Genomic DNA, 11,987 nt, shown 5'->3' on the forward strand with positions numbered 1-11,987 from the left:
CAAGGTTTCCATGATGCTGTACAGAAGACAGTATTCAACAAGGGAGGTAATTACAATGTGGTGACCATTAAAAGAAGTTCCATACGGGCATTTTATCTTCGCCCGTGGGCAAGATAAGAATTTCTAGCATGGTTAAGTTAATGGATCTACTTATCTGAGGTGGGAGAAACTTCAAATGAATACATCCGATACGGTGGTGAACATATGATAGTCTACCTAACATTTGTATTCAATATGATGCTCAAAATGTTATACATACGAAAGGAATGCAAAATAGGGATTATTATACCGATCCATAATGAAGGAAATGCTAGAACGTATCGTTAATATTATAAACTAGTAACGCTATTTCCGGTAGTGTACAAACCGTTTGAGAAACTTATAAACAAGGGTCAAACAGAGCGGTGCTAAGTGCATTTAATGCCTTTTCCAAGTCAACAACAAAACATGCGTATTAGAAAGCCATGGGCTCGATAACTACATCGATTAACCTACAGGAGTCCATTTATGACAGGCTCGAACACAGATCCTGATTATTCTCGGCATATCTTGACCCAGCCGGCGCGATTGACAACGTACACCACCGTGCCCTGTATATTAAGTTTCAAGGACTTGGTTTAATTCAAACACGAAACTGCAAGGGGCTGTTTTTTTGCTGTGTCTAAAATAGAATTATGAATGAGCGGGTACGTGTAAATATGAACTCCTTTTTGTGTTCTACGTCATCAAAGTAAGTTCACTTTGTATACGTTTTAAATGGCAAGTATATTAACACGAGGAAAGTGTTTTCTGCGAGTGCCAGCGAGCCTTCAAAAAGTTTAAATTGCAATACTCAACTGTACATATAGCTACACATCCAAGTAAACATACACTTTACGTTTGCAACCTCTTGTACATGTCTAAATGATATGAATTAATTTCCACCGCTCATCGAGGTTCACATATCCAACGGAGGAGATGTTCAAGACCCAAGAGGTCGACAACAGGTCACAGAATAATGTATGTTAACATGAAATTGCAGGTATATGATTAAAAACGCCATCATATATATATTTTTACTAGAATTACCGGAACCTTAAACTATCATTCATTTATTATAATCAAAAGCGTTAGGTATTGTAATCATGAACCAATTGCATTTAACATATCATGTTCTCATAATCACGTGCAAAACAACAACATTTGAGTGAGATTTAATGACACTGTGGATGGACAGTCAATGGAGTGACGTACGAACAGACATGGGCATAAAACCCCTTTCTAACCCCGCAGACTTCGACACACAGGGACACAAAAAGCTTTATACTCACGAATTCAATTTATTTATATTCGTCTTTACTGATGTCTTCTGCTCTTAAAACAAAACATGGCACACATGTGTGAAATAAATGTTACGTATTTGCAGGGAACGTACACCTTTTCATTTCCAACTCGGCAAACTCTGTAAGGCCTAATTGTTTTACATCATTCTACTTTGGCACTAACAGGCCTTCGTATAGTAAGATGTACCTTTATCGTTATCAATAACAGTATGAAGTATAAAAGCTAGATGTTGAGTCAAAGTTAAGTTCAGTGTCCGCAATGAAGGTCGTTCTGGCTTTGTTTGGAGTTTTCTTCGGTGCAAACGGTATTTATCTTTAAACTCAAACTTGAGGGATTGCCGTTATAAAATAGATGAAAATAAATCGGATATCAATGAATTGACGTTGATGCTTCGACCCAATGATTATGGTAAAAATGCAGCAAAACAGGAAAGAGAAGATATATGATGTTTGTATCATTTCAAAGTGATAAATGTACTGAGAACGAATATTTAAAAAAATATACCGAAAAGTATAATACAAAGACCCTTTCTTTGGTCTTAAAATCTGGCAAAAATAGGACATTCCACGTCCTATTTCATTGAAATAATGGACAAAAATACAAACTGACATGATTTTTTCTGTAATGTACTTTCGGTGATTTATTCTTGATACAACTTAAAATCAGGTTAAACCCTTGAAATAGAGCTTGGTACTAATGCATTAAAATACTATTAAGGTTAATGGTCTATCCGGGGAAAAGCTAACTTGTGGGTCGGATTCCTTAATTGAAATAGGGTCAGTGGTGTAAATAATGTGTTTCTAAGGATCTTCCTTCCGAATTATGTATAAAAGATAACCATTGTACTGGCCCAAATTTCTTTTTACAATTCTAAAGCATTACATGTTTAAAAATCTTATTTCAACAAACAAAAGTGCTTGCTTGTACGTAACAAACAGAAATTTAGTAGAATCATTATCATCTTAGTAATTAAAAATGTCAGATTTTTATAAAATGTTACTTTCAATAAGGTAAACTAGTGAAACAAATGATACCGAAACAAACATAGTGGACTTACCTTGATACATATAAAAACTCATCAGTCAATTACAATGTACAATAACTTTTTGACAGGCTTCCTGGTGACACATCAGGTTTGTTACAACGAGTATGGAATCGGTTGTTTTAGTAGAGACTTTCCCTATGACAACGCCGGTGGATTCCTTCCTGAATCACCAGACGACATTCAGGTTGTTCTTTTATGTGTTAGGCCTTAAAGCTGCACACTCACAGATTGAACGTTTTGACAACTGTTTTACTGTTTGTTTTGGAACGAGCCAATTTTGGCAAAAATCCATGGAAACCAGTGATATAAGACTGCTGACAAAAATTAGATCGCAGATTGTTTATATTTAAGTTAAAAAATTAATGTGTTATGCATTTTTCTTAAACCGTTAGCAACGGTTTAATCTATTAAACATTAACTTTCGAATATGCAAATCTGTTATCTGATCTTTTGTCAGCAATCTTTTATCATTGGTTTGCAGATATTTACACAAAAGTTTGCTCTTTCCAAGACAAAGAATAAAAAAGTTGTCAAAACGTTCAATCTCTAGTCCTCATTGTTTTATAAAGTATTCGAGTCGTAATATACATATTATCTCGATATTACGGTCCGATATAACGACTAGACAATTTTACCCGAATCGTACGTAAGAGTCATAGAATCGTTATTAAATATAAATCAAATAAATGCTTGTTAAAATGTGCAAGTTATCTTTCCGCTAATTACATTCAAGCGTGAAAAAGAGGATTTGGGGCAATAAAGTTAGTTTACCAACCAAAACAGTCGGAAGATAAATGCCAGTGTTATGGCAATAGTCGTAGATACCTATACTTCTATTCCGTGTTGAGAAGTATCAAGCTACATTTATGGTACTAAACAGAATTAATTTTCTCATTTGTTTTCAAAATACCACAAAGAAAAGCAGCAGGGAACACCACAGTGAGCATCATCTTAGTTACAATTATCATGAATATCAGTTATTAGAATTATAAGTTACCTCACGTTTATCAAAGGTGTAACCATTGCCCTCTCTAAACACAGAAGGTTTATATCCCTCAATTATCATTACCAATCCAGTATATATTGAGACCAATCTGATTAAAATCATATCGTGACGTTCACTTCATTTCATTACGTTATGTAGCGTAACGTCGTGAAGCGTGTATTGGGGATCTGATTTTAATGAGATTGTATTGAGACTTGAGCTCGTGTTTACGGATATTGCTTGTTACAGATAAGGTTCATACTGTACACACGGACTAGTTCCCACTCACCTCAAATTGTTGCAAAGGACGCCATCTCCATCAATCAGTCATATTTCCAAGGAAACCGTCGAACTATCTTTGTTATCCATGGATACATGAGCAATGCCAATAATCAATGGATGAGCGATGTTGCACTTGGACTGTTGAGAAAGGTAACAATTTGCTTGTTTATAAATATGGGCGTTTTTCTTGTTAATAAACTAGTTTTGGTTTCATATCTGTTTCACGAATTGTATATCTGTTGTAACAGTTAAAAAAATGGAAATTAGTTTTATTGTTTGTTTTACGAAAACCGAAACCGGAGGCATTTTCGTCGGTTTATTCTGTCCGAAAAGTAGTTCACTTTAAAAAGAAAATATGGCGGACAGGGATCCAACACGTGTGCTGAAACAACATTTACATATAAAAGTTAAACGACCATCTACGGTATCATTGTTATGAAAGATAATGTCTTCATGCAAAGGCTCCAACATATTGTTAAAACTGTACACACAACTTATCGTTTGTTACTTTTGGAAAAACCTTTCGAAACATGTTTCCAAACCGCCGAAACCCTTCGAACCAAAACTTAAACTAGTTTGGTATCAACAAAAACGCCCTTTATTATTACATGGGAAACATATCCGTTAAAAATGCTGCTTGAGTACAAAAGTTATTAATGCCAAATTATTAAGTCTCAAAACATTGATGTACTTGAAAATTTTGTAGAGCCCCTTTTAACATTTAACCCCTTCGTAACATACTTAAGCTAATGCTGTATTGATAGAAAAAAAATATACTAATATGTTTCACTATAAAAAGTAAAACAATAAAGACTATTTTATTATAAATGCTTTTCGGTGATTTATTGAGATTTGTCATTTAAATAAAATTGATATTTAGCCCTTTCTCACGTCCAAATTTAGATTCAGCGCGAACAGGCCTGGATCACAAGTTTCAAGTTTTTCAAGTTTGATTCATGCTCCTGGCCCACATGTATCAAAACATATGACAGCGAGAAAAATAGAAATATGAAGTGAACAGATTAACAGCAAAAACAAACAAACACATATCAGCATGTCATAAAAAGTTTAATTTAGAATAAAATTAAGGCAGATGATTCAAATACAATTCAGCATTATTGCTAGTGCTAGCAATTTCACCGTTTCATTTCCAAAATCAAAATGAAGTTCGCATACAAGTAAGCGATTCTTTAAAGAAATGATATTAAATGTCATTTAAATTCTTTTCATGCGTATACTTTTTCAGAGTAAGACCGCAATATATTTTACCCCGTGAACACCAAAAGTGAAAATTGTATAACTTTGGGTGCTCATTCGATGAAAATATTTCACGATCATACACTGAAACAAACTATTTTTCTCTATATAAACTGACAAACCTTTTGTAGGAAGACGCTAACGTGTTCATAGTTGACTGGGCCAAAGGTGCACATAAACTGAACTACGCCCATGCTGCAGCCAACACCCGGGTCACGGCGGCGCTTCTTGCTCAGTTCATCGAAGCACTGCACGATAATGGCGGTCTACACTACCCTGATGTATACATGGTTGGTCACAGCCTAGGAGCACATGTGGCAGGCTATGTAGGAGAGAGAATTCAGGACATTGGCCGTATCACAGGTTTGATAAGAGTTTGAGAAAAAAAACATATTGATACGTTTACATGCAACGTGTATTTATCGGTTTGACAATTGCATTGTATACTACATAATTCAACAATTTTATCAATGAAGATAGATTGTTTATTCTGTAATTTCTGCTTTGATGAGAAGATCGAATAATTCATCCTACATATATATAGGATATGTCACCTGTCGTCATATAATGACCACTTATAATCAAGGAGTTCAAGAACTTTGTTAGATAGCGTTCTTGTTAGTGACGTCATGCCCTGTTTAATAATTTGGAGTGATGACCATTTCATGAAATGAATAGGTAAAATTTACGTTTTCCCCTTATGATTTAGATGGAAGAGTAACTATTTATTTCAATTAAATCCTCGGCATGAAATAATAATAAGAAATACACGAATGACTTGCTGGAATATAACCAAAAAGCAAACATTGTTTCCATTCGTGCGGAGTTATGTACAGACAAACATGTGTTGGTTATTTGCAACCGGACAAACGGTATATCGTGTGACTGTGTGATTTCATTGTTGGACGTTCTAATAGAATACACCACATCGCTTTTTTCTGTTCACACAGTAACTTAGTATTCATCCGCAAAACATATTCGACATTACTGCGAAAACGATTAATTATTTTATGTCTGATATCCTTCTTAAAAAATGTTTTGTTATTGATATAAATCAACCAAAATTGTAGAAGTACAATAGCAAATTTCTAACAAAATCAGTCGATAGGTTTGGTCGTATCAATGTTTCTTGCATGCATAAGGTTGCATCTTTTATGGACATAATGCAAGCTGTTTTAGGTTATTTTACGAGATTTATCAAACCTAAAGTAAGCATTCCTTATCAACTTGCAAACTAAATACACAAATGTCAAATCGTTTCTTCAGGACTAGACCCTGCCGGGCCACTGTTTGAAAATGGAGACCCACGTACACGTCTAGACCCAACCGACGCCACCTTTGTAGACGCGATTCATACCGACGGTGATGCATTGAGCGACCTTGGTGAATATAGTTATAACAATAAAATGGAATCAACGCGGACACGCCCTGCTGCCAAACAAACAACGATTGTTAAGAGGCACAATGTTTTTCGATTAATAACTATGCAACGTGAGACACACGTTATCCGACACAGGCACGAATGCAAGCACGCAAGCACACACCACAGACACACACGCACACGCACACTCACACACGCACACACACACACACACACGCACACACACGTACACACACACACAAACACGCACATACATGGTCATGTACACACGCACACACACGCACATACATTGACATGCACACACGCACACACACATACACGCACATACATGGACACGCACACATGGACACACCCGCACATACGAACATACACACACATACACACACACACACACACACACAGGCACATACATGGTCACGTACACACGCACACACACACACACACACACACACACGCGCACACATACATGGACACACACACACACGCACACGCACACGCACACACACACACGCACACATACATGGACACGCACACACGTACAAACCCACACACACACACACACACACACACACACACACGCACATACATGGACACGCACACATACATGGACACGCACACACGTACAAACCCCCCCACACACACACACACGCACACGCACACGCACGCACACACACACACACACACACACACGCACATACATGGACACGCACACACGCACATACATGGACACGCACACACGCACATACATGGACACGCACACACGCACATACATGGACACGCACACACGCACATACATGGACACGCACACACGCAAACTCATTGACCCTTAACATGACATAAACATATCATTATCAATGATCAATTTCCATTTTTCATGCTTTGTGATCTTGGTGCCATCAAACAATACAACAGTGTGTGGATGCTTATTTTGACCCTGCATTCCAATGTAATAAGTTGGATGAACCTTTTTGACCTTCACAAATGAGCAACATTTGTAGCGTTTTTGCTATTCTTTTAGTTGCATAATGCATGAAGCTGAACAAACCATCTAAGTGACTACGACTTACAGGTATCGATAAAAAAGATTTAACAGCAACGATAACTTTCATTCACAGAAACGATAATTTTCATTAACAGCAACAATAAATTTTTATTAGCAACAATGGTAAGTAGCGTCGGTGCTCAATGACTTTAACGGTATTTATTTTTTTCAAGAATATCTGCGTTATAATGAAACATCACAAAATAACTATGAAGCATACAATTTTAGCAGAAATCAACATAATTTATTTTTTCAACAGGGTTTGGACTTGAAACGCCAGTTGGTGATTTCGATTTTTACCCGAATGGTGGAATGGACCAGCCAGGATGCCCGAACCAGACGTCAGGGAAAATAGTTAATATAATTGCCACAGGCTTAGGAGGTAAACAAATAAAACATCAATTATACCATGGCTACAGTCTGTTTCAAATAAATTGGCAACAAGTGGTCAAACTATTTTAATGAAACAGACATCTATATTATACAATGGCTACAGTCTGTTTCAAATAAGTCAGCAATAAGTGTTCATACTATTTTAATGAATCAAACATCAATTATACCATGGCTACAGTCTATTTCAAATAAGGTGGCAATAAGTCATAAAACTATTTCAATGAAATAGACATCAATTATACCATGGCGACAGTCTATTTCGAATAAGTTGACAATAAGTGATTAAACTATTTCAATAAAACAGACGAATTAACATAGTATTATCATACACACGACGAAAGAAATATTTTTATATACCTCTTTTTATGAAAATGGCCTGTATTTTATTAATGGTTTACTAACGCATTTTAATCCAGTTTATGATGACTCGGATCAGTACATTGAACGACTTATAAAAACATTCTTCGCCAATTATTGTTGATAAAAGAAAAAGTTTACCTCAGTTAATTCTTTGTGAATTATGTTTCATTAATTGCCATGAGTCACATTGAAAATATTGGGCTGCACATTCATTTCATTTATAAAAGATATTGCCGAAGTACTTGTTTATAGTTTGTAAAGGCGGATAAAGTAGCTCATGGGTTTGTTCCATGTTCATGTCCAGCTACATCAATACGAAAACCGCTGTCATCAGCAGGGCATATTACATTTCTAAGATTTGTTAAAGTAAGTTCTTTGTGTCGACCTGTTGTACAGTTTGTCGCATAATAGTATATGTGCGTGCAGAAGGATCATTTAAATGACATTGTGATCTCGTAAACATTTTTTTTACTTTAACAATTACTAATCGATTTCTAAGAGACATCTTTATTTATTTATTCAAATGTTTGTTCATCAACCAGTCATGAAAGGATACAGCCGAAGCTCGCTATGTCGAACTCGTTTATCTCGATGTTCTGGTTATATTTCAAATATGCTGGCTAAAGTCAGACATGTTTGGTATTTTGGTTATCTCGAACATTCGTTATCTCGAAGCATTTCCCGAGGTACCAACGACTTTGACAACGTCAGTTGTGACTGTATTAACTATCAATGTTATTAATGATCTCGTTATTTTAAACTCAGGCTTGACAGAGGGCGTAGCATGCAGTCACCAGCGTTCTGTGAACCTGTACATAGCGTCTCTGGATGCTCCGTGTTCATTCACTGCATACCCTTGTCAGTCTTTGGTGGATTATACCGCCGGTAGATGTACTTCCTGTGGTAGCGGATGCGCGATTATGGGCTACGGCGCTCAGACAGGAAGCTCCATTCACGGCGTTTATTATTTGACGACGTCTAGTACAACTCCGTATTGTCAGAATTGATTCAGTTTATTTCTTAAATAAATAATGTAGAATTCAATTTTATTACAGCGTTGTTTTTATGGCTGTAGAATAAAACTCTTATACAACTGATAATGGATGTTTGACAACCAGTATTCAATATATATATATATGGTAATAATTATATCATTATTATTATTATGAAACTTGTATAACTGTAATTACATTTATTCCTCTTTCGTATATGTCAGTTTTTACGTTATCTTTGTGCCAACGAATGCGTTTTATTGGTTACGGCATTTCAATGATCACTGTCAGACACTGCGTAAAATAGAGGTTAATGATTGGTTGCTGCTCGCCATTACGCAATAATCACCGGAAGATGTCCAACATGGCCCTAGTGAGAGTGGCCAGGGGATATTATGAACACGAAGGTGATTGTTGTGGTGAGAACCAATCATAAACGACTTTGTTACATAGATGTGTTTCCTTTCCTCCTACGTCGTTTTATGTTGATTCATACAATTTAATGAAAATGCTATGATTATGTAACTACCATTTAGTACACTTTTCAGTGGATATGGCCGTTACTTTATTTACCGGTAAGGTGCATATTCAAACCATGTCAATTAGAAACTTTTCCTATCAACTGCAATATAAGTATTTTCAATGCCAGGCGTATATTTGTTAATTTTACTGTTTAACTTCAGTTTGCATTTCTTGTGGAGTCGGGTATCTCTTTCCTCGGATCTGTTCGTCAGTCTGCAACTTGATACCCTGCTTTAGTACATCGATCTGTCCATATATATCTGTTACCACATTCTTAATTCTAGAACCATACCTTCAATTTCTGTTGTTGGCTTTCGCTCCGTTAATGTTTATGTCAAAGTCTTCAGCAGTTTCTTTTCCGACCAACCTAGGCAAATCTACGCTGATAGCTCGCGATAAATCAAAAGACTCATTGGCGCGATCAACGAAACACACGGCTCCTGCATCAAGATAATCCTGTAAACACACGGCTCCTGCATCAAGATATTCCTCTAAAAACACGGCTCCTGCATCAAGATAATCATGTAAACACACGGCTCCTGCATCAAGGTAATCCTGTAAACACACGGCTCCTGCATCAAGATAATCCTGTAAACACACGGCTCCTGCATCAAGATATTCCTCTAAAAACATGGCTCCTGCATCAAGATAATCATGTAAACACACGGCTCCTGCATCAAGGTAATCCTGTAAACACACGGCTCCTGCATCAAGATACTCCTCTAAACACACGGCTCCTGCATCAAGATACTCCTGTAAACACACGGCTCCTGCATCAAGATACTCCTGTAAACACACGGCTCCTGCATCAAGATAATCCTGTAAACACACGGCTCCTGCATCAAGATAATCCTGTAAACACACGGCTCCTGCATCAAGATAATCCTGTAAACACACGGCTCCTGCATCAAGATATTCCTCTAAACACACGGCTCCTGCATCAAGATATTCCTCTAAACACACGGCTCCTGCATCAAGATAATCCTCTAAACACACGGCTCCTGCATCAAGATATTCCTGTAAACACACGGCTCCTGCATCAAGATAATCCTCTAAACACACGGCTCCTGCATCAAGATATTCCTCTAAACACACGGCTCCTGCATCAAGATATTCCTCTAAACACACGGCTCCTGCATCAAGATAATCCTGTAAACACACGGCTCCTGCATCAAGATATTCCTGTAAACACACGGCTCCTGCATCAAGATATTCCTGTAAACACACGGCTCCTGCATCAAGATAATCCTGTAAACACACGGCTCCTGCATCAAGATAATCCTGTAAACACACGGCTCTTGCATCAAGATAATCCTGTAAACACACGGCTCCTGCATCAAGATATTCCTGTAAACACACGGCTCCTGCATCAAGATAATCTTGTTTGTCTATATATTCTTGAAGCTTATTTGCATGAAATATTTTAGGTTGCCATCCATTTCAAATACGTAGTTTGTCTCATTTATTTTAGAAATAACTGTGTACGGACTGCATTAACAGTTTGTTATTGTTTGTTGGTAGGAAGAGAAGAATACGGTCTCGCGCGTCAAGGTGTCGCATTTTCATTTGCTTTCCTGCATACAGCTTGTATCTCTTGTTTGCCTCTTGTAGGTGTCCTTGTGCTATATTCAGTGTACTATCAAGCCTGTCTGTAAGGTTAAGAACATTGGAGCGTTGACTTTGCTTCGTCGTCTTGACTTTCACCGGTCAAAACCTCCTTGAGTAAAGACAAACTTCCTCTTATAGCACGTCCGTAGATTGGTTCAATCTAAACTTTCCTGGACAGAGTCTCTTTCTGCAAAAAGCAATGCTGGTATGAATCTGTTCCACTGATTTGATTTCTCCTCCACCATTTTTATCAACATCTTCTTCAGTTTTCTTCTATTGTGCTCTTCATGAAATGTTTCTTATCCATTTCGACTTATTATGTCAATAAAATATTGTTTTGCTTCGGAAACGATTTAGTCAGTACGAAACGATTCTCATTTTGCACATATAATTGTGTTACTTCAGAATTGCTCAGATAATGCAGATTCATGAAGCGCCTGTGAAAAAGACAGCTTATGTTTTCAGAATTGAAAGAAACATTGACGTCAGAGCGTCGTGCGGTTCATGCAATATGGGCGCCGCGTTGTCTTTTAATAGAAACGTCTAGAGCGATAAATATGTTTCTATGATAAATAAGCCACATTTATTTTATTCTCGAAGGGGCAAACTTTAACACCGCATGTAGAACTCATTAAGGTCAGTAAATATTTATCGAAAACATCTCTTTTTGGTCGTGCCAAGTGATACTCTGGCTCACTTCGAAACCTATAAGTGCGCGTCATTTGGTACCGGAAATGCGTACAAGTGATATGACGCCGAGGAATGGGGTTTTAACCTGATTTTGAATTCGAGAGTCA

General features: G+C 37.1%; 1 protein-coding gene across 1 annotated transcript; it reads left to right on the forward strand.

Moving 5' to 3' along the window:
• The first annotated feature begins 1,568 nt into the window (after nt 1-1,568).
• Nucleotides 1,569-9,112, forward strand: LOC128241849 (pancreatic triacylglycerol lipase-like). Its single transcript, XM_052958956.1, has 7 exons — nt 1,569-1,627; nt 2,437-2,552; nt 3,603-3,785; nt 5,024-5,255; nt 6,159-6,275; nt 7,575-7,697; nt 8,834-9,112. Exons 1-7 carry the CDS (start codon nt 1,582-1,584, stop codon nt 9,073-9,075), a joined length of 1,059 nt encoding a protein of 352 aa, XP_052814916.1. The 5' UTR covers nt 1,569-1,581; the 3' UTR covers nt 9,076-9,112.
• The last annotated feature ends 2,875 nt before the right edge of the window (nt 9,113-11,987 follow it).

This window comes from Mya arenaria, chromosome 7 (assembly GCF_026914265.1).
Source record: "Mya arenaria isolate MELC-2E11 chromosome 7, ASM2691426v1".
Classification (NCBI taxonomy): domain Eukaryota; kingdom Metazoa; phylum Mollusca; class Bivalvia; order Myida; family Myidae; genus Mya; species Mya arenaria.

Excerpts from the sequence above, each read along its gene's own strand:
- LOC128241849 (XM_052958956.1), top strand. The coding sequence starts at position 1,582 with ATGAAGGTCGTTCTGGCTTTGTTTGGAGTTTTCTTCGGTGCAAACG. Across the intron at positions 1,628-2,436 it reads AGTTTTCTTCGGTGCAAACG|GCTTCCTGGTGACACATCAG; the intron begins GTATTTATCTTT and ends ACTTTTTGACAG. Across the intron at positions 2,553-3,602 it reads AATCACCAGACGACATTCAG|ATAAGGTTCATACTGTACAC; the intron begins GTTGTTCTTTTA and ends TGCTTGTTACAG.